The 26,972-nt window shown below is 43.3% G+C and overlaps 1 protein-coding gene across 2 annotated transcripts in view; it reads left to right on the forward strand.

Annotated features, from left to right (window-relative positions):
* Positions 1-26,432, forward strand: part of HS1BP3 (HCLS1 binding protein 3) — a 54,646-nt gene extending 28,214 nt beyond the window's left edge. For both annotated transcript variants that reach the window (XM_053285200.1, XM_053285201.1), the window contains 3 exons: positions 11,148-11,305; positions 12,802-12,937; positions 23,597-26,432. In XM_053285200.1, coding sequence (XP_053141175.1) covers positions 11,148-11,305; positions 12,802-12,937; positions 23,597-23,828 — 526 coding nt within the window. In that variant the 3' untranslated portion in view covers positions 23,829-26,432. The remainder of the gene's footprint in view (positions 1-11,147; positions 11,306-12,801; positions 12,938-23,596) is intronic.
* Positions 26,433-26,972: the final 540 nt, after the last annotated feature.

A 26,972-nucleotide genomic window follows, 5' to 3' on the forward strand; every position in this document is an offset into this window, starting at 1 on the left:
TGTTTTCTATGAGCTCATCAACTCCCCAATACACTGTTGTGAGCTACTTGTGGCACATCAGTGGCCTGAAGGGAGGGTGAGAGAGGGGAGGCCACTTTTCTTTCTTTTACAGAAGCTTTTCTGCTTAGGCAAAAAAGCTTTTTCTGCTTTTTTTCTTAGGCAGCAAAGCGAAGCCATTTTTACCACAGGCCTAGCAAGTGAGCGGCTGGCGTCATGCCTGCTCAAAGTCACTTTTACTAATCCTACTGTAATATGGGAAGGATTTATATACCTGCCAGATGTGAGTATGACAGAGGTGTCCTGGCAGACTCTCATGTATAAAGCATGTCAGCCAGAACCCTCTCCTTGTTTCCAGTAGCCAAATACATTTTCAAATAATTTTAGGGGAAAGCAAAACTTCCAATCTTGCCAGAAGTTTATATCTATAGAATTCTCAGCTTGGGACTGAGATGGCATACTACCTGGATTATTTTGCAGTATATCATAGAACATTTCTCATTTGATAACATACTCTGTAGGTTTTGGAAGCGCTGAGGAAGCACAACAACCTTTTAGTGCTAAAAATAACACTAGAGTAACACATACCATTCTGGCCCACTGGTGTGTTGCACATTCACAGCTTTTGATAAAATGAGAGAATTCATGGACTGGAAACAAATTTTCAGTGCCTCCAGAGTACATACCTGGAAAGGATTTTAGCAGCCTGATTCAAAACAACTTTATTTGGAAGTAAGTTCCACTTACTTCCTGGTAAGCACACTTAGAATCATGGCCTATTTTCTAGATACATGTTGCCTGATCCTGTGCATATTTACTGGGAAGTCCCACTGAATTCAGTATGATGCTTTCTTTAGTAAAGTTGATCCTAACCATGTTTAGTTGAAAGCAGGTCCCACTGATTTGACTTGCCAGGTATGTACAACCAGATTTTAGTAAAGGGGAAGGAAGCTGGAGGCAAAGGCTGGTTCTTGAGAGGCATATTACTGGATCTCGTCGTGGCCAGATGGATGTGAGCGAGGCTAGTGTCTGTTGCTGGGGAGCGTTGCAGGCAAGGCTTCAGAGGAAAAGCTGGTGCTGGGGTTCACAGACAGAGATAGCCCCTGATTCCTCACCCCACCGCAAGAATCACCAAGCAGTCTCTTGTCTGCAGGTCCCAGTCCTCTGCTAGCTTCACAGCTAGACAGCAGGCACTTGGGGTTCGTGCATGAGCAAGTATTGCTGTTAGGCAAAAGATTGCTGAAGCTATGCCCAGAGAGATGGGTTCTTATAGCTGTTCGATCCTGAATCTCAAAGTGTTAATTGCTCATGACAATGTCTATTTGTCTGTCAGCGGAAGGCTGAGGAGATGAGGCCAATCTCCTGCATAGTGTCAGTCAGCGTTATCAGGAAACATTGTATTCTTGTGTTCTTAAAACAATCTGCATTTCTGAGCTTTGCAGATGGGCATCCTCTCTAGTCCACAGACTCCTGGCACCTTTGCCTCAAAGAGTGTTAAAAGACAAAGGTGTTAAGAAGGAAGAAGCTAAGCTATATGTGTGAGACAGCAATTAAATCACTTCTTGTGTAAATCTACCTCGTGTGTAATTCTAAAAACCTTCCAAAGTAACAGCAGTCGGATTTATGTGTGAGACTAGTAATCAATGCATCTGATTAAGGTGAACAGTGAAGCTCTTCTCACGATCAGTGAGAAGAGCTTCTTCTGGGTCTGCGAGGAGAGTGGGCTAGCCCGCTCTCCCCGCGGACAATCAAAAGGCAGCCCCAGGTGGCCAGATCGGCTGCCCACAGGACTGCCAGCTCCGTCCCAGAGCCGGTGGGGGCTGCGGGGATCGGAGGCCGCACAGCCCCTGGAAGTTCCAGGATGCCCCACCCAAGTGCATGGGGCATCCTGGAGAGACCCTTGAGCCCGGGAGGCTGCTTGCAGCCTCCCAGGCGGGTGTGTGTGTGTCTACTTCTGTGTTGCCACATGCTGCAGCAACACACAAGCAACCAAATGAGGTTAACGGAGCACTCGGTCCATCAACCTCATTTAAGGGGAGGGGGAATTAGACGGGCTAGGTGCCTTGGGAGCACTGGGCTCCCCTGCGAGCCTGGTAATTCCCATGATCCTTGTAAAGCGGGCTAATCTCCCTTAGCCTGCTTTCCAGTGATCGTGGGAATAGCCTCAGAGTACCCTTCCATAGGAATTGCAGGATTCTCTCCTGCCTTCCCACGGCAATCACCAGAGAGCAAAGCACAAACAATTTGGCTTCTTTTTCATGAGTTAATCATTTCACTCAGAGTTCAGGCATCAACTGATTTCTTGATAAAGTAGAATCAGACACACGCCTTGATTCCACATAATTTTGGATTGGTAACGCCGGCTCCAATGTGGTAGCCATGGTGGTCACAACACCAACAACAGCCACTGAAGAAATGCTGAGCTGCGACTGAATACGGAAACTGCTCTCTCCTGCTAAGTATAAGAGAGCCACCACTAAGGAAGGTGCCCTTTCGTCGAGTTCACAGGGGATACCCTCATTCTAGCTATGCACAGGCTGAATCCCTAGGGTAACATTTTAAAATAAGTAACTGTGATCCTTTGGCACAACAAAGGATTTCTCTGAATTTTAAATAGAATGACCTATCACTTTTTCTACTGCCAAGGCAAAATACGAACACTGGCTGTCTAATCTGAGCCAAGTACCGAGAAGATTTAAGAGAAAAATAACAGCTTTCATTTTCTTTTAGAACTGCAGATATTGCTTACATATTAGCCATGAACAGCTATGGTACTAATTCCATGAACCTAGGGGGTGTTAGTTTTTAACAAATGGCTGCCACGTTGCCCCACCCCAGTGTATGGCAAGCTGTATGTGAAATAGATGGGATTTTTAAAAGCAACCTCTGATTTGGCAAGGCGTTCTGTTGTTCGAAGAAGAAAAGGTAAACAATACTATCAGACTTGGCACAATCTCCTTGCATGAACTTAGCAGCTCTTTGGATGCCAGCCATTATTTCTGTAAATAATCTTCATTAAGCAACTCATACTCCCTATCATCTTTAAAATAACTTCAAAAATAAGTCTTAAATTCATCTACTTAAAAGGTATAATCCATCACTTCTCTTTAATAAAGGTTGTTGAAATAAAAATAAAGAGTTTTCATTTTACAAGCAAAAGCCCCAAAGCAGCCAATTGTTCATTACAGTGTAGATTAGATTGTATTGCAAAACAATTTCACATTTTCATTTCTCCTTAACTTACTACTTCAACTATGGCTTGTAAAAAGGAGTAAAGTTTGAGGCTGTTCTCACGATGGGAGAAAACCAGGCTAAAGGAGCCCAGCCCAGTTTCCCCCCATCGTGAGAACCACCAGGCTCACGGGTGAGCCTGATGGTTATCTGGCGGCTAGCCCGCCAAAGTAGCCCTCCGCTTAAATTAGGTTAGTGGAGTGAGCACTCCACTAACCCCATTTTGGTGATTTTGAGTCGCCATGTTGCGGTGACTTGTGAGGAGACCCCCACTGGGAGGCTAAAACAATCCTCCCGGTGTCAGGGGTCTCCTCAGGATGTCCTATGTACTTGCATGGGGGTATCTTGGGACTTCTGGGGGCTGGGTGGTCCCCGATCCCCACAGCCCCTACCGGCTCTGTGATGTTGCCAGTAGCCATGTGGGTGGCTGATCTGGCTGCCCAGGACTCCGCAGGTGATCGAGTCACTGGATCCTCCCAGGCTTTACACACCGCTTGTGTGTAGAGCCTCATTGTTTCCTGTTCAGTGACTATTTATTATCTTCACAACAATCCTGTGTGAGGTAAGTTAGGCTGAGAGAGACTAACCCAAGGTCACCCAGTAAGTTTCATGACTGACTGGGGATTTGAGTCTTAGAGTCTGACACTCTGACCACAGCACCACACTGTAGAACCTGTACATTGTTCTGAGAACTGTCCATAATCTGAATTTAGTCAGTGAAGAAGACATATAATGATGTAGGAGGCTGAAAACCAGGAAACAATGGCCTCTTTTGTTGTAGGAAAATGTAGAAAGTAACACAGGACAGAGGAAAAAGTTTTACATATCTTTGTGTACCCAAAACACAGGAAGATTGAAATCTTCCTGAAATACCTGTCCTAAGACTTGATCCAAGCACAGCTTTTGTTGTAGGCTTAAATTATAGGTCTAGGTCTAATTCCATGGAATACTTAGATCTTGAATAAATTCGGTAGTACAGAATAGATTCTTTAATAGATCCCACTAGTATTTCACTTACAGAAAGGAGCAGGAATGGATCAGTAGTGTCAGAAATTACAGCAGGATATGGCTGCTCAAGCCTCACTTATTCCACTAGCCACAAACCCCTTGAAGCTCTACAGACTCAACATTTAAAATACAAGTTGTTCTGGTAAGAACTAATCAGCCTACTTTCCTTTTACTATCTCTACAACTGGAATAAATTTGGTTCTAATCGAGGTCCACAAGTTAGATCTCTTGTACCTCAAATGTCCACACATCCACCATTTTGGATAAGGGTTGATGACATTATTACAAACTATACCATTGAGGTGTCCCTGTGTGTCACTCACTACAACTGTATCAAATTTGTTTCAAATGGGTTAGAGAGTTGTCAAGTTAGTGCACTTGCACCTCAAAAGATTACACGTCCACCATCTTGGATCAAGGTGGATGACATCATCACAAACTACACCATTGGGACATCTCTCTGTGTGTCCAGCTGTAGCAAATTTGGTTCAAATCATTTAGACTGTCCACAAGTTAGTGTACTTATGCCTCAAAGGTTTATGTGTCTGCCATCTTGAATTGGGTTGGATGACATTGTCACAATCTATGCTGTTGAGGTGTCCCTACAGCTGTAGCAAATTTGGTTCAAATCAGTTAAGCGGTTCACAAGATAGCTCACTAGCACTTCCAAAGTGTATGTGTCTGCCATCTTGGATCAGGGTGGATGGCATCAATACAAACTATGCCGTTGAGGTGCCCCTGTGTGTCACTCACTGCAACTATATGCAATTTGGTTTAAATTGGTTAGACAGTACACAAATTAGCCTGCTTGTGCCTCAGATGTTCACGTGGCTGCCATCTTGAATTGGAGTGGATGACATCATCACACACCACGCCATTTGGGCATCCCTATGTGTCCCTATAGCTGTAGAAAATTTGGTTAAAATTGATTAAGCAGTTCACAAGTTAGCTCACTTGCGCCTCCAAAGTTTACACATCCACCATCTTAGATCGGGGTGGATGACATCATCACAAACTATGCCATTGAGGTGTCCCTGTGTGTCATTCACTGCAAGTATATACAATTTGGTTTAAATCAGTTAGACAGTCCACAAATTAGCCGGCTTGCACCTCGGATGCAGGGGTGTAGCTATAATTGAGCAAAAGAGTTCAAAGAACACGGGCCCCCAGCTCCTGAGGGCCCTCCAGCCCCATCTCTCCCTATTTTCTTCATTATCTCCCTCACTCTGGAGGGTGCCACAGAGAGGGATGAACACGGGCCCCCTCTCCCCTAGCTACGCCCCTGCTCGGATGTTCCCACGGCTGCCATCTTGAGTTGGAGTGGATGGCATAATCACACACCACTGCCATTTGGGCATCCATATGTGTCTTTACAGCTGTAGCAAATTTGGTTCAAATCAGTTAAGCGGTTCACAAGTTAGCCGACTTGCACCTCAAAGGTTTATGCGTCCGCCATCTTGGATTGGGGTGGATGACATCATCACAAACTGTGCCGTTGAGGTGTCCCTATGTGTCCCTACAAATGTACCCGATTTGGTTCATATTGGTCCAGGCGTTGCAAAGTTGATAGGGGGGACACATGGACACACACATACAGAATGCTGGGTGATCTCATAAGCCTACGGGAAAATAGGCTAAAAAATGGAGGGGATGCTTCAGAGATGTTACAAACTGTGCTAATAATAAACAAATGTCTATGTGAACTGTGAGGGATGGGAATGCTTCTGTCTGTTCCCATGGAACATTGTGCTCTCCCAGCTCTTTCTGATGGGTTCAGCAGGATTTCTGATCAGCCATTTCACAGTGCTTTACCCTCCTCAACTTAATCCCACTTACTGGATTTTGACTAAGCAATTGCCCATCTTTGGAGTGGAACCTTCTTTGAACTGCAGGAGAGCGCAAACTTCAAGGTTGTGCTGGTTAGTATTTAATACAGTGTGCTGTCACAGTGGCATATTTTATACCACTGGCACTTATTGTACTGACTTCTGAGGACAAGCTAAATACAGATATATGGGAATGATGTGTCTGTAATTTGAAATGACCCTAGGAAATCTACATTGCCATTAATGCCATAAAATTGTTTATGTCATAAAGTGTGCATAGAAGTGAACAGCAAGAAACAGAGTCACAAGACTCTTCCCTCATATTCCTACCCCAAAGATACTTTAAAAATGTAATTAATCATTTCCTGGGTTCCCATAGGTATTCCTGATACAGTGAGTGGTGTATGCCAGCAAATCTAAAAATAGGCAAATTTTAACTATTGGACTGCTGGTGGCTTACTAGATTATACAGAGCAATTATCACTAGCAGAGCCAGACCGTGGGCGGCCCGTGTCCAGCCGTGGTGGCGGGCCCGCCCACTCACCCTGCCCCTATGCCTGACGTTAGGCGTGGGGGTTAGCCACGCCCCCACATCTGACATCAGACGTGGTGGCGTGGTCTGGCTCCCGGCCCCCTTTGGGAGTTAGATCCATATCAGTGCTACATTCGCAACGCAGCCAGGAGCAGCTCTTCCCTGCCTTAAAGGCAAGGAAAGTAACTTCTGGCTGTACTGTGAACGCAGCACTGGCCATCCAACTCCCGAACAGGGCTGCGTGGCTGTTTGGGAGTTAAATCGGGGCCAACTCTGCGTTTGCAGTGCGGCCAGAAGTGGCTCTCCCTGCCTTTAAGGCAGGGAAGAGCCGCGCCTGGCCATGCTTTGAATGCAACGCCGATGATTTAACTCCCCAACGAGGCTGCGCAGCCCTGCTTGGGACATCACCCCTGACGTCAGAGGCGGGGGGTGTATTGGAGCTGCGAGGCATGGCCCCTGAGGGGCGGCGGCCTGGGTTCTTTGAACCCGGGCGCCTAATGGTAGCTATGCCCCAGGCAATTATTAGCAACTTCTTGCTTGCTGTTCAACTTTCTTTACACATTAATGTTGGCTGCTGTGTCTGCAGCACTTCCTTCAACTCTGCACTTCAAATCTCTTGTTATATCAGATTCTGGAAGAGAAACTAGCCCTGTAGGCTTTTTTGTAATCCACAAACTATGTGACATCCTTGTAAATAGGGGACCATGATGTGATCATTGCAGCGTTTCAGGAAGTTCGCTGACAGTTACAATCAAGGCTGAACAGATAGCTCCTGTAGACTAATATTAATCAGTTGCAGGTCCTGGTACTGATAACTCAAGCCAGACTCCCAGTGGCACCTTGAGATAGCTACTCCAGAATAGTCTCCATCTTATGAGCACAAGTCATGAGAAAAAAATAGTTAAAGTTTGAGACTCCTTAAGGTTAGTGCTGTATGGGATGGTCATGGGTGCTTTGCTCCACCCACCCAAGTAGAGCACTGTGGAAGAACCCGCCCTTTATTCAGCCTCAGTCAGAACTTGCCTTTAAACTCCATTTTGAAGCTCCCCTTCTCTCTTGTATGCAGTGGGCCTGTCATGTAATATTCTACATACCTTCCCTGTTTGTAACAGACCACTGAATGGTGTTAATCAGCCAACAATCTTGCAAGGTGATCCTTCTTAATTATTCTTCAGTTCTGCCACCTATCAAAGTAATGGTTAAGTTATTGATCTCAAACACCAAAGCAACCACAAACCTTCAGGGGCCAAGATGGGGCTTGGATATTTATTTATTTATTTATATATTTATATATTTATTTAACAAATTTCTATACCACCCCAAACTAATTTATCTGAGAGATTTACAATAAAAATACAATAAAAACAAAATTTGAACGTTAAAGCAATTTAAAACATAAAACAAGGTTACAAATATTTAAAAAGTAAATCTAATTAAAAGCCTGGGTGAACAAGTGTGTCTTGATTGACTTTTTTAAAGTTGTCAGAGATGGGGAGGCTCTTATTTCAACAGGGCTAGAAGGGTAAATTAGAACTCTGAAGTTTCCCAGTGATAGAGAAAACATAAAACCTGGATGAATAGGAGAGACCCAGAGAGTTCTCTTGTGGGGAGCTTTTGTCTTGGGTTCATTCATGTTTCTCTAGCTGCATTCACACGTAACAAAAAAATGCAGGTAGATGAACCTGAGGTTAATTTTTTAAACTGTGAGTTGCATTGCAGACATTGGTCCAACCGTAGCCCGGCAACCTCTGGTTTCAGGGCAGGGGAGCCACTCCCTCTTTCTGGTCCTCCAAGGCTGCATCCCACCAAGCTCCATAGAATTTGCATCACTGGACTGTGGGTAAGGCGTAAGAATGTCTGCAGGGTAGCAGCCATTGGTCATGATCTTCAAGAGGGCATGCCGAATACGATCGTGCCTTTTCAAAATGGGCCGCCCGTCCTTGGCAGCGAATGGGCTTTAAATTTTACTGCAGTTTTAAATTGTTTTAAGGTTTTTACTTTTTGGTGTTTTAACTTGTTTTATTATATTGTAAACTGATGAAATTTTGGAGTGGTGAACAAATTCGATATAAATAAATAAATCCCTTTAAATGGCATTTAAGCCCTTCTCCTGACAGCAATTGCACCACTACCCTGCAGCAAAATCGTCTCGCACAAGTACAATTATTGACAATGGGGGAATGCAGAGGGGCACTAATTTTCTGTTACTCCAGGAAGGGATGATGACTTCCTAGGAGGGAATATTTATATGAGGGAGGGCAAAGGATCCTGGGGCCTGGCCCACTGTGACTAAGGATGCTCTTGTGATAGCAGACCCCGGCAACGTCCAGGAACACTCTTGCCCCCATGCCGGCTTGCCACCCAGGGGTTAGCCCTCTTATAAGAGGGCCAGTCCACTGGGGAGGACCAGAGGCTCAGTGAGTTTTGGGCCTCCATCGGACTGCACTATGATAAGGTAGGCCATCCAAATCAAGGGGCCCATGCTTATGTGGGGCCCACATTCTTTCTGATAAATAATAGAACTAGTACACCATGACCCCCTCCTCTCCAGGCAACCCTTTCATACTCCCAAGGAGTAGTGGCCGCTCCATGTGTCTGGGAAGTACTGGGTGGGCAGACTAGAGAAACACTGGATTTACTTTCATTCAAATTTCCTGGGTCTGGACCAGCATTGTGGCATATGCAGATTGGTTGCCATGGGGAATTGTAGGAGAGGGGAGGCCCAATTACCCGCATCGATCCCAGGAAAGTAGGGTGGCCATACCAGGCAAAAACAAATGTGAATATGTGCCAATGGACAACCAGACTGGCAGAGGGACTGCTGGGACTGCTTCTTTGTGGCAGTCACCAAAACAGGGAAAGATGTTGCTGGGCTACCCATCCCTGTGGCTTGCTTGTGTTGCGCAACCAGGCTGGCAGCAGCTGCCATCAGGCCCGGATGAACGTCTCCATGTCCTTTCACTCTCATGAGAGAGCCGTCTGTTCTGGAGCAGCAGCCATCTTCTTCACACAGGAGGAATCTCTTTTATGACTGGAGGTGGGACTGCTCCTCCTGGACAGTTCTTCTCATGAGTAACACCAGAGACTTCTTGCTTTTACCAAGGGGAAGGGGCTGGGGCCCCCCTCTCTATCTTTATTGTGCAAAAAGTAGAGCAGAGCCATTCAAGAATTCCTTGGGGCTGCCTTTTAAACCCAACTCTGGGTATTGCTCTCCTGCCATGTGTAATCTTTGCAGCAATCTAATCGGGTTGCCTGGTTTGTGTATGCCACCGTGACTGCATGTGCTTTTGAACATAATTCTTTATTGATTCATTTTTGGAGACCAATACACATAGTGTCTGTCTTGCCCTCCTGTCCCCTTTCTCTTTTGATTGCCAGAGCGAGGAACAAGAGACACAGTGGAAAGCAGACATCCCCCAATCTGACTTTTTCTTTTGAGAAGCTTAGCAGCTTGGGATGGGACAAGGTGGGGTCCCTGTTGCTGGGCAATGGCTTAAGGAGTGTGGAGATGGGGGTGGGCCAAGTGCCTGGAGAGATGGCCAGCGAGAAGTGCTGCAGGCACGGAGCGGCCATGTTCCTGAGTGGGTCTGGGCTGCCCTCTCTATGATTTCAGTTCCAGAAACAGGACAAAACCACAGTTATGGCAGTGTCTGCATTCGGACATAACGCCACAAAACTCACTACAGACTGAAGGTTCAAACTGGAGTTTGTCAAGGGAAACTGCAGGTCACTTTTGCCGCGAAACCATGGTTTCACACATTCGGACGTACATGAATTCTAACCTCTGCCCCATTCAACTCCAGTTTGGTGTTACATGTGAATGGGGCCTCTCTCTCTCTTAGAGGACTCTGGTTTGAGTCCTGGAGCGAGTGGTTTTTGATCACTGGAATGCAGTTCCTTATATATTATTGAAAGCATAGCACACTTCCAGGCTCTGCTTCCTGTTACATTCAAGGCACATTGCTATTGACACAAGAGGCCTTAAAATGTACATCACATCCATACTCTTTAAGTCAATATCAACAGCTTTCATGGGTGAACTAAAAATGCCTTCTTTTTGTACCATTGGTGTGCCAAATTCACAGGAAAGTGGCCTAGAAAGAATTCTCCAGGGTGACTGCTCCAGTTGTGGAGCAGCCTGAACATTTTTGTGAGCTCTGTAAGGTTCTCCTGTTTGAGTTGTGTTGCTAGAGTTCAGTGGGATTCAGTTTATTTATTTTAATAGAGATTTCTCTATTTTGTACTTGATGGCACACTTTACCTTTACAATATAATATGTTTTTAATTACATATTAAAAGTTGTCTAGCTTGAAACTTAGGATAGGATAAGCAAAAATGAATAAATGTCCGCTAAATAAATTTTCAGACGAAACCCACAAATGGTGCCCTTGCATAAGAACTGGCCTATTTCTTGGCCTGGTAAAATTAAAAATATATTTAAAAGAAGAGCTATTATAATACAAAAGATCACTGTTGGAAAGTCCACACGGTTTTCCTTAATAGCTCTAACTTTATTGGTTGTGGATATCTCTTTTTGTCTGTTAACACTCCAGATCTAAGAAGCCCAAGAAACCTAAACCATCACCAGTCAAAGATGACAAGCCCAAGCTAACCATTTTTGATGAAGAAGTGGATCCTAATGATGGACTGTTTGACTCAGCTAAAGATTTTTCATTCACTAGCAACAAGAGGATCTTGTCAGCCAAAGAAGGTAAATATATTTCAATTTCAAATATATGTGAAACTTTCACAAAGCATGTAACATTTCAGTTGTGATAATGGAATACTAGGCTTGAGTTCTAATGATTCTGTGTTAGTTTGTCATTTATTCCAAGGGTGCAATTCCTTAACTTGCTTATCTATGTAATGGTTCAAAGAGTTGAGTTTGAAAGAAAAGGCGTTCGAGATATGTAAGGAACTTCATGGCTTACATCTCTTTCTGTACCTTGATAGCATGTAAGCAAAACTGCATCCAATATGACTGATAGTTGGGATTCACTAATACTAAAAATGGAGTAAGGGTATCTGGCTAACATATTCCAAGATCTTGCAAGTATGACATTGATGATTTGGCCAACTGTAGCTTGCTATCTCACATATGCAGGTTAATTTTAGTTTCCTATACAGAAATATGTAGGCAAACCTTAATGTGGGAAGTGACATAATATGAGGAATGGCTATAATTCTAAATATCTTTAGAATTGTCAAACTATCCTGAGAAGAAACCCTGAATTGTCCTTGATCTGGAACTATGTTAACTGCCCAGCTCCTGTTTACTAGCTTCTGTGTTCATGGGTGTAAATTCTAGTTGAAAATATTCCTATTACAAAATGTATTACATTGATTAAGTAGTTTTAATGTAACTAAGACTTATAGTCCCTGGGGAAAGCAGCACTCCATTGAAGTCATCATGGGAGTAATATGCACTGGGATGAAGTACACTCCAGGTAAGAGGAAGCGGAATACTTGTCTGCTATTTCACCCTGAGTTGATTTCACAGCAGTCCATCAGGCTTGATGCTGTTGCTCCTCAATGCCAGGTCGGTGAATGGGGAAACAACTGCAATCTAGGCCCTGATCCTAGATGAGCATGTTGATCTGGCATGGGTTACAGAGTCTGGACTGGACAGTGGGAGAACAGGGTAAACCTCTCCCAGTTGTGTCTTCTAGGTTTCTGGCTATAGCAACAGCACATGTTTGATGGTCAGAGAGGAAAAGAGGTGCTGGTCCATCAGGATTCCATCTCCTGTCCTGCAATCAACTAGCTTTGAGTGCTTGTTCCTGGTGTTGGAATCCTGAGACAGGATAGGAATTCTGTTGTACTAATTAGCCCACTGCCCAGCAGTCTCCCTTCCTAAGCTGACATAGGTGGTCTCCAGCAGTGTGTTGAGAACCCCAAGGCTTATTGTTTTGTGCATTTCAATATCTACATAGAGACCACCTTTTTCAAGAAAGAGTGTGTGCTTGATCTGTTGCAATATTGCACGGATTCAGATTTCCCCAGTTGGCAATAATGTCTTGCCCTGCCATGTGGATGGGGTCTACATGGAACTGGATCATGTGATGGGATCCCCTATGCCAACAGCTCTATGGCCACCATTTCTGTACCCATTGGACCATAGTAGCTCCCCCTGCCCTGCTATGGCAATGAGGCTTTTGCTGCTACATGTATCTCAAATCTAATTAAAGTTTTTTCCTCAAACACTAGATGTGAAATTATTTGAAGACCCAGACCTTGGTGGAATGGTAACTCTAGGCGACTCACTGCTGTTGCCGACAGCTTGTGCAAGCAAAGAACATAAACTAAGTCCTAAGCTCGAAGAAGACACTGAGGAACTGTTGAGGTATGGATCTATAGTGCTCTGTAGTAGTAGCAGTTTTAGTGTTTCCTAACACTCCCAAATATAACAATGCTTGTACTGGATACATCAGCACGCTAAAATGCTCTGAGATTTAAAAAGGCTAAATAGTAGCCTGGGACACTGCTTCTTAATGGTTGCTTACCTAGTTCTTGGTAGCACCTTTATTTTGGCACAGAAAGCCTGTGCACTGGCCCATTACTTTGCATTACTGGCCAATGTGCCTTGCAGTGTACCATGAACAGTACTGCATCACCCATGCTGCAGGTGTCCAAAACAGGATTGGTGCTGTTGCACAAGAACACTCTTGGGCTAATAGGTAGTGTTGTGCAGGCATGTTTGCGCAGTGCTACAACCATTGGAAATAATGGCTGTAGCATTGTGTAAGAGCTCTTGTGCAATCTACCTGTATTATATTAATTCTCCTGGGTGTGTCTTGGAATGTGCGTCCCAGAGCCCAGCTGATTGGTTGGGTGGCAGACACGCCTGATTGGCTGAGGTGCACCCAGGAGGATTGGTTGCCGCGGTGGCAGCCCAGCCGTAGAGGCCAGAGGTGGCGGGCCCGGCCCGGCCAGGGAAGCAAGGCCCAGGAGGGGGGAAAGAAAGTGGGGGAGGGGGACGGGACAGAAGTGGCAGTGGGGAGGAGAGGTGGCTGGGCCCGGAAGCAGAGACTGGGGCAGAAGGTGGGGAGAGAAGTAACCGCCAGCCCCAAAGAGCGCACAGATTCTCTTTTTACTTTTTACTTACGGCTAGTTTTACTTATTAGCACAAGAGTGCTGTTGCGCAACAGCACTGGCATTGTTTTAGACACCTGCAGCAGCATGGGCGATGCAGAACTGCTTGTGGTACGCGGCATGGCATGTCAGCCACTGTGCACAGCAAATGGTTACTAGTTTTTCTGCACAGCAGTCTATACTCAGTGTCTAAGATAAAATCATCCCTTTTTATCAGTTTAGTCCTAGCAATTATTTGTATTTGAGAGATGTTTTATAACCTAAGTTAAGATTTTGGATAATTTGACCGTGCTGCATATTTTAATTAGAGATTCTATGCACTTACATTTTATTAGCTACAGGAATGCACTTACATGTAAGATGGTCAAGCCAGAAGTCATGCTTTTAGTAACTTTCCAAAGTTTTTATAACTAATTCCTAATGGAGAGGGGAAAGCTCTTCTCTGTGTGAGGTCCCCTGGAGCATTTGATTCTGCTACTTCTATTGTTTATTCAAAATGTATTAGTATTAGTATTAACATGTCACGTCAGGGACACCTATCTTAATTTACTCAGATTTAAAGTAAATGTCTCTTTTTACCCTTGGGCAGCACATCTGATCTTTTAAGACATGATGTCTACAAAGCATAACTCTGTTGTACTGGAATGCCATCATTGTGAAGGAAATAGAACACGCACAGTCCCAGATCTCTCCCCCACCCCTGTCCACTTAATCCCAGTAATCAGAAATGGACATTTTGTTCATATAGAAAACACAACCTTATGAAGCCTGTGAATTATCCATGAGCTTGTCCATCTGTTGTATGAATATACTTCAAGTTGTGCAATTCTTCCTGCTCAGGCTTGGAATGGAATGGGTAGCTAATCGCTTTCTGGAATGGGAGCGAGAATGAGAACCCATTTTAAACATTAGTGCTGAATTGTCTCAGCAGCCATATCAACCTCTGGAAAAGGAGAAGTGAAAACGAAGGGAGTCTTGATCAGTATAATTTCATTTTGTTTCCTTGTGCGCTCTTGTTAGTGGTATCTGCCTCTTCTCTTATGTTTACATGAATCCTTCACTTCAGTTTCTACCAGAATGGGATATCAGTGTTTGACTGCAGTCTGTATGTTGTTGAAGAAATTCCGAATGCTATGCATACTTACTTGGAGTAAGCTTTACTGAAGTCAGCAGGACTTGATTTTGAGTAAGAATGCATAGGATAAGGTTGTACATGCAAAAGGTGCTTGAGACAAGGATGGAGTTCTGCCATAAAATAGAAAGGTAGTAAAGAGATATAGGATGTTAAAATGGGGGGGGGACATTATGGAGAAAGGGGGACTTCAAAAAGGGAACAAATAGGTTGCCACTTTTAATGGAGAAATTCCATATTATAGTGGAAGTGAAGCCAGGCTATGTTTATACCTCTGAAATATTTTGGCTGCAACTGCTTCAGTTCTATGCATTCCTTCTCCATTGTACCAAGGCTTGGTACAATATTAATGTCATCAGCCCTTTATGGCCCATTAACCTAAATTGTTTCTGAGTACTGTGACAATTACTGTGTTTTGATTAGAAGGAGCTCAGTATAATTATTTCTGCAAATGCAGTGTCAGGGTCTAACGTCTGAGGTGCACTATCAAGCTGAAAGAATTATCTTAGCTGTTTGATCACTTAAAAGTACCTATGTCAGTTTTGTTGTGCCGTCTGCTTGGTTTGGTGGAAGGAATTAGCAGAAGAAGTGATGGACTGTGGGATTTCAACAGACAGGCGAATAATAGCAGCAAACATGGTATTTTGATCTGGTGGGGAAAAGGCTTTGTGAACATTTCCCTTCTTTTGCTGCAAATTTGCCCCATTTCTGCATGATAGCACAATCAGATGTGCAATGACTGAACACATTCAGGATTGTCATTTTCACCAGAAGTTTATTAACTGAAGCATTGCCTGCCTTATAGGAATGAAATGAACGGATCCTTTATTACTGAATGCAAGTCCCTCCCAGCTGCTATAGCCATATTCACATCTTGCAGTAATATGCCTCAGGTGTTCCTGATTTGTAGCAGCTGTGGGGAATGGAAATTTAAAAGAAGCAGGGCAGAGAATGAGGCTGGAAGAAAGTGGCAGGACCTGAAAGACCAGAACATTTATCAGCAAAGGACCTGGGAGGAAAACAGACATAAGAACAGCCCTGCTTGATCAGGCCCAAGGCCTATCTAGTCCAGCATCCTGTTTCACAGTGGCTCACTAGATGCCTCTAGGAGGTCCACAAGCCAGATCTGATGGCATGCCTTCTCTCCTGCTGTTGCTCCCCTGAAACTGGTATTCAGGACCATCGTGCCTCTGAGGCTGGAGGTGGCCCATAGAGTTCCAAAGCCTGAAAATCTCAAGCAAAACCTCAGGCAGAAAGAAACTGCTTGGTGAAGTAACCTCAACATTTCTGGCTGAGGGAAAGGGGACGATAGGGATCCTTTCTTCAAGGTAGCTCCAGACCTTTACTTCCGGGCAAGGAAGGAGCAGGAGAGGAAGAGCTGGAGAAGTCTAACCTCCTGAAGCCCCAAGTGCCCCAATGAAGGACCAACACTATCCAGGATTATCTTATCAGTACTTTGCTTGCCTCCGCGGAAACATTCTCAGCTGAAGAGTATGCCCTGCATCCTAGTGTCCTGAATGACCAAGCATACATCCGGGGTCAAAATGGAGCAAGAGTGTGACCCAGCAGTCACACAAAGGTACATACTGCAGAAAGCTCCCATTTGGCCACAGTTCCCTGTGGTGTGTACCTGGATGAGAAAATGCACCATTTCCTAATATAAAGAATGAAGCAGCTTTAGGGAAACTGTGCAGAACATGTAGAGTAGACCAGGCCTTAACTAGTTTTCTTTGAATCTGTGAGCCAGTCCAAAAATTTGGCGAGCCAGATAATGGACACTTGATAAAATTACTGGATTTAGTGATATTGTGGGTGATGACATTATGGGGGGTGGGGGTGGTTAATGGCCTCTTTGTCCCATTTACAAGTAACATGCTTAAAACAGAAACAAGGCTGCTTGGAGCAAATAAAGATTTTATGAAATAACTCTGCCTCTGAATATCCTAGCCTAGATGCCACTGTTAAATTTCTAGACACCATGGCTCCTTAGTGCCTGAGATTTGTCAAGCCCTGGAGTAGACATCAGTAGTCATGAAGCAGACCCTCTGGCTGTGTTAAGAGATTTGGCCCACAGAGAATCCCTGAGATTTCCCCCACCATGGATTCAGAAACAGTCCTAAGGCTTATGTGCATCTTCTCTCACTCTAACTTTGCTTCCCTAATCAGAGAGCAAAGGAAAACACCCAATCAACTGGGAGATCTCATATTTCCATGTTTAACCTCAAGATGGAGCCTGTTTAAAGATGGAATCCTTCTTTGAAGATGATGGAGATTCTGCATTCAGATAAAGATGGGATAGATATGCAACCATCAAGCAAACACAAACAAACTTTATTTCTGCTCTGTATGCTAAGAACTTGTGCTGCCTTGGTAAGGCACAAGAAACCATCTTGTGTTCCTCCTGAAGATACTCCTTTTCAGATACAAGGCCAAAGTGGTATGCCAGTCCAGGTCTTATTCAAAGTCAAGTGCACTCAGTTTCTCCAGTTCCTAGTGAGAAAAGGAACAATTGCTTTCTGCATTAGTTTGTTTCTGCGGCTTTTAGTATGTCAGCCCTGAATTTGAAGAATCACTACTTAGGCAGGTTAAGCCATCTTCATGTGCAAATCCATAGAAATATTGCCAAGGCATGGTATAAAATCAGCCAGGTAATAGCAGTGGGTTATTTCTAGTTAAAGTCCCACCTTTTCACTTGGCAGGGGGTCTGCAGTTTGAGAAGCTTCAGGGTAAAATGTCTTCGAATTTGTAATACAGTTACAACTGAGCTCAGTCTCTTCGCTTAAGAAGGATATTTATTTTGTGATTACAATCAAATTCGTTTTGCATTCTCTTCTTGATGTTGGATTTTCCAAAGTGAGCCTTAACAACTGTAGCTGTCTTTTGTTTTGTTTTCATCTGTGTTTGCAATACAGACACCCACCCACACCCACCCGGATGAGAGTCCAAGCTAGAGACTTGGAAGATTTTTCCGTTATGAACTCCTTAGCCATATCTAAGCTAAATGCCTCCCCTTCTTGTTGTCATGACATCTAGCTGCTACAAAGCAGCAAGGCTGGGGGCAGGAAGAATGTTAGATTAAACAAACTTGTAAGGCAAAATAGAAATCAATCTCTGTTCATCATTAAGCAAAGTATTCTTCAAAGGCCTGGGACTGAAAGCATCGATTGACCAGTCGGTCAGGCTGACCACTGTTGGGTCACAGTCCACTGTCAGAGTTCTGATTAAGCTCAGCTGTCCACGTGGGCTGGACACAGGAAGCTGCCTTATACTGAGTCAGACCATTAGCCTATCTAGCGCACTGTAGTCCACACTGACTTGCAGTGGTTCTCTAGGGAGTCCAACAGGGGTCTTTACCAACTCTGTCTGGAGATGCCAGGGATTGAAGCTTCTGCATACAAAACAGGTACTCTGAATTGTGGTCCATCACACCTAGAATTTACAAGTTCCTTGGTTTTCTGCTCTTTTAGTCTCTCTCTTTGTTTTTCTCTACCTTTTCAGAAGTTCACAAGAAGAGTGCAAGGTCAACCATGTGCCACAGAATAGATAGAAAAGAACTCCTGTCACATAGCCCCTGGGAACATATTTTTGGGTGACAGGGAGAGCTTCTGGGGGAAGGGGAGGTCACCACGATTCTTTACCAACCCACTCACCCCCACAGCCATACCCAAGCACCAGTGCAGCATTACTCTGGAACTCTTCAGAAGCACTGGCGCTTCGTCCGTTGCGTCACTGCTTGGTTAGTCAGAATATCAGTCACTGATGTCAGAAAGGGTTGAGAAGCAGGAGGACTAAACCAAATGCTCAGCCTTAATGGAATTGTGTTTTTAAAAAATGGACATTTGTCCAAGAAAAGCTAGTAGAGAAAACAGAAGATATTGACAGGAGAGGAAGGGAAAAGGTCTGTAAAGAGCAGTAGAGTTGAATGTCATTGGCATAAAGTTGTTAAAGAAGACAAAACAAACCAATAATGGATTGGAGAAGGAGAATGTAAATAATAAAAAGAGAGGGCATAAATCTCTTCTGTGAGGAACCCTCTCAAAAAATGGAAAAGAGGAAATCTCAAGTTATGATTGATGCTATGAAAGTATCTGGAAAACCCAGGTAATTTAGAGGGGGGAAAGAGAAGTGAATAAACAACTATAACTAAGGCAGAAGAAACATTCAAAAGAAGTCCAGAATATAGACTCTCAGATTTTGTTATTAAAAAATTAAAAATATGAATTTAAGCCATCTCAGGTGACCACTCCCGACTGTTTTGTTGTGTGTATCATGTCAGAGATCCAACAAGTCTGTCAGATCTTTCTTGCTGCCCTTTATTACTCCTTCACCTTTGACTGGGTTGCACATTTCTTGAACTTTGCACGCCCTCTCGCTCTCACACAAACTTTCTCTCTCTCACACACATGCACCCCTGCCTTCTGCGACTTGAGTTTAAAAGGGACCTTTTTTCTTTTTGTTGACTTACCTTCTGGGTCCTTGAGTAGTGTGGGTGCTTCTGGGATTGGTAGTTTTTTCTGAGGCTGCAGCCATGAAGAGCTCCACCCTTGCAAGTAGCTGATAAACTAGCTGCACTTGAGGCTTACCTCGTAGCACGGGAAAGGGATGGGGATGAACAGCCCTGAGGGACATATTTTGGCAATGAAAAGGGCTTTTTCAGGGAAAGGAGAGAAGCAAAAATCATGGCCTCACCCCCTCTCTGTATGCTGCACTGTGAGACAAGGCTCAATCATCGCTAGTTTATTGGCTCCTTGTACTCTCCTAACACTGTGTGACATGTCAGTCAGTAAGTAAGAGTGCCTTGTTATGCAGAATAGATATATATTATGTTTTCCTTGTGCCTAACTGTTGCTGAGTATCACCATGCCTTTTTCTGAACTTCTTTTTCTTTGGAACAATCTACCATTTCTGGTTATATGACCTATTTAGATGTCATAAATATTTTCCATTTAAAATGTGGTGCAGTTAAATCATCACAGTTTTAAGACCAAAATTTTAAACGTAGTGCTGCCTTTAAAAACTAAATTTAAAGCATTTAACTTAAAAATAGACTGTGGATTTCTGTGCTTCATTACCTTATAAACAAAACGTTTCACTTTTTTGTTTCTAGGGTGATGAAGTGTCTTAATATTTTCAAATAGTTGCTATGCTTCATTTGTTTGGTTGGCTGTACATAGAATGTGCAGGCACTTAGACATTTTAATGGTATATTTATTTGCCCAAAAAGATAAGTAATTCCTTGGCTCCATATTAGCTTAGTGGTTTCAATTCTTCATTTTCTTTAATGAGATTAATGATCCTTCATGGTTTATATGAAGGCTTATATTCAGCTGACTCACATTCAGTAGAATTATCCTGGGTTGTGAGGAGTCTAATGCAGGTTCTTTCTGTTTCAAATCTGACTCCGGTGACTATGTCTCATGGTTGCTGTAATGTGTAAATGAGTTCTTTGTGGATAAAATCTCTTGCATTTGGGCCAATTTGGACTCTATTATAGAGAGTAGACTCTATCAAGTTTACCCACCCCTGCCCTATTCTTTCATTTTGTGACATGGGAAGGAATGGTGTCATTTGCTCAATCCATGCACTCTCTTTACAGCAATTACCAGTCTAACATGGACAGAGAGGTGGGATTTCTGGAAAATGGAGATTTTTTTCATGCAAATCTATCCCTTATTTGCACCAAATTGCTTTTTTTCCATTAAAAAACTACAAATCTTCCTGATGCCCTAAATAGATAGTTGTCTGATTTGACATGTTATTGAACCTTTTTATATAGAGTAAAAAAATATTAATAGCATCATATTAATTTTCCCTCACAATATCTCAAATGTTTTTCAAGCAGCCAAGTAGAAATTTTAGAAATGGACAAATTTCCATGGAAAAACAAAGTAAGGGGGGGGGCAGGATACCATTGTGAAAAAATTTCCAACCCTCATCTCTGAGCAAAGGATCAGATGACATGGAAGCAGCCGAAGTGGTAATGCATTGGCCAATGGGACTGCTAGGTTCTCCAGAAAATAAGAGCACACTACTGAAGGCCCAACTGCTGAACTTCAGAATTGGTACAGTGTGAAGAGTGTGAGCATGAAAGGACATATAAACATAGAAATCCTCTAGACGACTTTAAGATGGAAGTAGCCACAGTTGCCATGACTTGTGGATTCCACAGAACCTTCTTTTGTGGTGATGCAGCATCCAAGGGAACAGCATGACAAATACTCGGACACATCCATCCTTTCCCTTCCTTGGCTCATTCTCACAACAAGGGCAGACCACCCAGTTGTTTCTTTCCAGAAGCCTACACAAAGCTAGCCTGCCAAGTTCTCTACTTGTACATGTGTATGTATGGGATCTTGGCATTGGAGGCCCTTCTTGGTATGAGAGACAGGTAGTTCAGTTTTGAGTAGATCCAGGTCCTATGAATTTTTTCCTATACAATTCCATGGATCCTTATCATGTCTGGTGGGAAAACATACACTGTGGTGCATATATGTATATCTTTGGTCTATAAAATGTAACAAGTGAGGTTGCCAGAAGAACCAGGCACTGATTTAGCTCAGAGCAACAATGATGACTTGTTTTTGAATTAGCTTTGTACTTAAGAACTTCTAACAATTACATAAAAGGAGAAAGTCCAGACTAATTGGATGAGCTCGAAGCACTAACTGAAAAACATCTTTCACTTGTTCCTTGCAGTGATTCATATGTGTCTCATTATTATAGTTTGAGCCATGCAGGGAGCCTCTAAAGAATTCTTACTTATCTTGACCCAAACAATTAGATCTAGTGGCGGCATTAGCCCCTAAGGCACATACATATTTCCAAGAGAGAGGTGGAGTGGACTCTGATTGTCTAACATTTCTATTCATCAGATGAGTCATCCTGCCTCTAGCGGATTTAGCTAGATTAGTCTGCTCTCCTTGAATTAGTGGTTTTAAAACAAAGATCTAATGTATTGCTAATTGTACTTAACAAGTCATATATTGTTTAACCAGTTTCTGCTACCAAGTATAACTGAGAACATCCCCAGTTTCCAGAGTAGAATCTATTTTATCCACATTATCAGAAAGGCCTCTGGCGTATTACACTTGGAAAAGTTTCTTACATTTTATTCCTGTTGACAAAGTCCTTTCACATTCAGGCAATCATATTTATTAGATGCAGGTAAAGCAAATTCCTTAGGTTTTGGTAAAGAGTTGACAGATAGATATACACAGAAATTTTAAATTGTTTCAGATCAGAAGATAAGGACTGAAACCCAAGTTTCCCAAGTTTCTTGCTTGGGTTTTGTTTTTGTTTTTTGTTTACTCATTACACCTCAAAATAGGCATCTAGGCCTAACTAATATGATTAAAAGTTACTAACATATCGGGCAAGGATGAACTGGTCCAGTGAGAGAGCAGCCTAACAGAACTTCCCAACTAACTGCACCAGTGTAATGGCAATTTTTGATGCCCTCCCCTTCCCCAGTAAATCCCCTGTGTGACCTGAAAATATGTCCCTGAGGCACTTCTTTTCAGGTAGCACAGTAAGCTTCTTGAGGAAGGGGGCGGGGTGTCACAAATTGCTGCTTCCCCACTGTACAGGTGTGGTTGGTTGGGAAGTTCTGTTAGGCTGCTCCTTCACTGCACTGCAGGTTCTTTGCTCTGTATGTTAATCACTATAATTAAATATAAGTTTCTAAAAAAGCATATCCTTGATCAAAATACTACTAAAAGCAATCTCAAAGTAATCTGACAATAATTTCCTGCCAACTCTAAATGATGGTGTACCTTAAGCATTAAGATGCCTTTGTTTAACAATTGCCCATCTCCAGTATCAGAAGTGGTCCTTCCATGAGGCAGAGAGAGGCGGTCACCTTAGGCACAGGCATGAGGAGGAGGGCAAGAGCCACTGCCATTCCACACTCTGCTGGGGCATGCTGTCTATATTACCTTCCTTGCCCTGCTGGAGTGAACCTCCTCTTTCCCCTCTTCGTCCCTCCAAACTAGGAACAGGAACACCACTGCCACCATTGCCTGGCTCAGTAACATTGAGGCTGTCTGTTGGCATGTCTGCCTCAGCACAGCGGCATGGACTGAGAATACTGAGTGCCCACTCATAGATGTGGAGGGGGAGATCATATTGTCCTTTGCCTCAGGCAGCCAAATGTCTTGGACTTCCCTTCTCCAGTGTTTTGGAATTACCTTCCAACAGCTCTGAATTTAGAGGAAATTGTAGCTGATCCTTGTTTTAGTATATCTATCTGGTGTATCTTTTCTAACAAGAGTATGTATGAGCAAGTACACCTGAAAGTGTTGCTAAAGCTGTGACGAACAGCATGCATTTGAACACTTAGGGCCACATGTGATGGCAACAGATCTAGCAAAGAGAGGTGCTATTTAAAGTGCAAAAGGGACATGCAGGCAAGGGTGCTGAACACTACCACTACTGGAAACTTTCTCCTTACAGTCCCTTCACCAGGCTCACTTGCAGTTATCAGACTCTGGGGGTCAGACTTGGGGGTCAGACTGAAGTGCAAAGAGTGAGGAGAAAGTTAAGCACTGCCCACCTATGTGTAACTTTCCATGTGATTGGGACAGACTGGTGATTAAAGGTGCACCATCATGTACAGTACAGTTCAGTCCTGTTAGGACTTATTTTATTTATTTTTCATATTTGTCCACTGCCCCAAGCTTCTGTCTCTGGGCGGTTTACATCAATTAGTTGAAATGCAATTGGCTTGCCTAGCTGAAATAACTTTCCTTCATCTTTTCAATGTTTTTCCCCCCTTCTCAGAGTGGAAGATGACTTTGAGAAAATGTTGAAACTCAACTCTAAATCCAAACCCAAGTTGCCACCCAAACCAGCAGTACCAAAGAAGCCAGTAGCCAATACAAAACTCCCGTTATCACCAGTCCAAAGAGCGAAGCCAACAGAAGTAAAGATCCAAACCATGGGTGAGGTGGACATTCTCAAGTACATTCAGGAAAATGAATCCATCGGTAGTGAAGAACCAAGTCTCTTTTGAAGTGTATGCTGTCCAGAACCTCTCTCAGGAAGAATTTTCCATTAGCCTTCTGGATATGGACAGCAAGGCTTGGCCCAGAGTTTTTGCCTACTGGTTCATAAAGACAAAAAGAGCAGACACTCTGCTTGGGGATCTGTAAACGGACATTAATGAACTTCTTGTGTGTGTGTTTTTATTGCAGAGCAATTATGGTTTAATCAATGATGCCTTATTTGTAGGAGGGTTGAATGAGCGGGGCTAGAATTGAATGGAAAATGATCGTGCTACATAGTTCTTTGTACTATTTTGGATCAAGCTATTGTGGTATGTTCATGAACTGATTATTTGAATTGAACTGATTATGTAACTGAGAAGTATCAGAGGTAAGAAGGATGAAAGGAAACTTCACGAGTAATACGGGGGGGGGGTTTAGTGGCATTTTAAAAATTAAAAAGAAAAAAGTATTCCTGGAGATTTTTACTTTATTCTTGAAAAAACTTGCTAGAACACAAGGCCCCTTACACAGTTGTGGCCCCTGGGCATCTACTTACAGCATTTCAAACATAGATTTCCCCTCCCCAAATTATGGTACAGAGATTATGGCCAGAAGACAAAGCTACTTATGGGTATACCCAGGTGCTTCTGAATGAGTAGCAGGGTGTCTCCCTGTTTTCTGTCTGTAGTTTACATTGGGCCAGTTCATATGAACACTGGCCGGCCTCTCTCCAACACATGAAAACATCAGCTGCTAACGCAGTCACGGCACATACTTTAATCACATGTGAGGGGTGATCATCTGAATCACCAAAGCAGAAAACCCTGTTTAGCTTTCTAGCATGTTTAAAGGGGTGAGTTGGATGATCACCCCTCATATATGTGAGTTGGATGATCACCCCTCATATATGTGAGTTGGATGATCACCCCTCATATATGTGCTGCGATCATGTTGGCAGGTCCTTGAGTGACATCGGGGTGGACACGTTCATGCCAGCAGCCCCAATGCATAGATGTGGACCACTGTTCATGTGAAATGCCCCTCTGGTGCATGGTGCATTGGAAATCACACTCAGAGGTCTCTTGATCTTGCGGATCTGCTGCTTCTGTAGCATAGAGGAGGAGGAGGAGGTGTGTGTGTGTGTGTGTGTGTGTGTAAGTTCCCTGCAAAGCATTTGATCCTGGCCTGCTTGTGCCTCTTGTTTCAGTCCATGAGGCTGTTCTTACAAGAAGCCAAGCCCAGGCTGGGCTGGGCTACCTGTAAGAACTACTGAGATCTGCATGGATCCCGGCAGTGCTTTGGCGCTAATCCCAATGCTGCAGCCCGGCTGTTAGCCAAGGTTAAGGGCGCAGATGCACCCTTAATCCAGCTCCTAGGATCATGTGTCAGCACAAGCTGCTTGTCAGCGTGAGCTGCCTAAAGTGCCTGTCCCCTGGAGGAATCCCCCAGTGAACTGCTCTCAGCGCATGGTGCACTATGGTATTAACTCAGAGGCTGAGAGAATGAGTCCCAGCCTCAGAGCGATCCACGCTGCTCTGTGATTCATGGAACAGCAGGGGTTGTGTGGGAGTGCGCTCCACACTCTCACCAGGTAAACAGTGATTGGCTGGGGGGAAGGCAGGGTTTGAGAAGCCTTCCCCCCACCCGTGCCCCTGGTAGATCGTGTGAATGGCCCCCATAAATAGAGATCTTGTGAATGACCGCATCCTCAGTATTAAGATGTGTGCTTCTTCTTCAGCTGCTAATCTTCTCACATCCCATGTCACAATCTTGGGAGATTAAGCTATGCTTTTTGTTAGCTGAAAACCACCTTAATCCATCAATTGTAGCACATGTTCATGAAAACGTTTATGTGATTCTTACAAGATACAGTTATGAGCATGTCAGACCCTTTGACAGAGATGTTTCTGCCATGTGTGAGGGAGGATTTGGAAGAAAAATAGGAATCTTGTGTTTTGAGCATTGAGTTAAACACATTTGTGAGTTGGCAACAAATGGTGTAGCAAGATGGGAGTGAGCACTGGTTCGTTCTGCCCCACCTTCTTCTTCAAAAAGACACGAGGGGGAGAGCAAAGGATGAGCCGCCACCCCACCCACTCAGGGGCCTGAGGGTCATTTGTCCTCTCTTGTTCAATGATAGCTATGCCCCAGTTGTCAACTGTGGATGTTTACAAGCTCATTGTCTCTTTTTATATGAACCTATCCTATATCTCTCCTGTTCCTTCTAACTTCTCCCATTCCTTCTAACTGAGGCCGAAGTCTTAAGCCATATCAAAATATTTGCTAAGCCAGTAAATTTATATATTGCCTTTTTAATATAGACCTGGATGAATGAACAAAAGTATTTTAAGCACTTTAAAAAATTGTTGTGTAATGTGTGATGGCTCAGAGTCTGTTTTGAATAAAGTGACATAATTAAACCATACTACTATCAAATACTTTCTCTGGATCAGATTACATGCCATGCCATGATATGATATGATATGATATGATATGATATGATATGATATGATATGATATGATATGATTGATATAAGAGCAAATGAACAGTGTAAGGTAGATTTGGTGAATCTAAACTGTATCACCATTTTCCTGTATACAATGTGGAGTAAATAAATTTTTAAAAATCACTAATGTAGAAGTGGTGTATTCCATTCAGTACAATACTTCATAGTGACCCTAATTTTATAAGAGAGATCTGTGTGGCTTTTTCATCCTGCACAGCTGCTCTACTGCTAGTACTGCTCTACTAGTTCTGTACATTTCATTTTGCTTTTCTTCATATTAATCATCTTTTTTCATATGGCATTTCATAGCTTAAAATAGTTGACTAATTTTGACAGTTTGCAATAAGGTTAGCTGTCAGACTTTTTCTTGTATCGCAAGTCAATCATAAAGCATTGTGCTTTTAGATGATATTTTAATAACTATTTAACACTTTCAAATCAATCATTGAATATCATAAATTTGTCTAGAATAGATGGCTAGTATATTTTTGTAACTTATGATTTAAGGGCCTCTTATTGGGAACATCCATATGGCTCCATTGTGAGTGTGCAAGGATTCTGGTTCTTTTCATAGGGATGTAGGAGTGGTTTCCACCTACATACAGAGACCCATGTCATGAGTAATACCATTGAGCCATCTAGCTCAGATCATCTACATGGAAA

The sequence above is a fragment of the Hemicordylus capensis genome, chromosome 1 (genome assembly GCF_027244095.1).
Source record: "Hemicordylus capensis ecotype Gifberg chromosome 1, rHemCap1.1.pri, whole genome shotgun sequence".
Lineage (NCBI taxonomy): Eukaryota > Metazoa > Chordata > Lepidosauria > Squamata > Cordylidae > Hemicordylus > Hemicordylus capensis.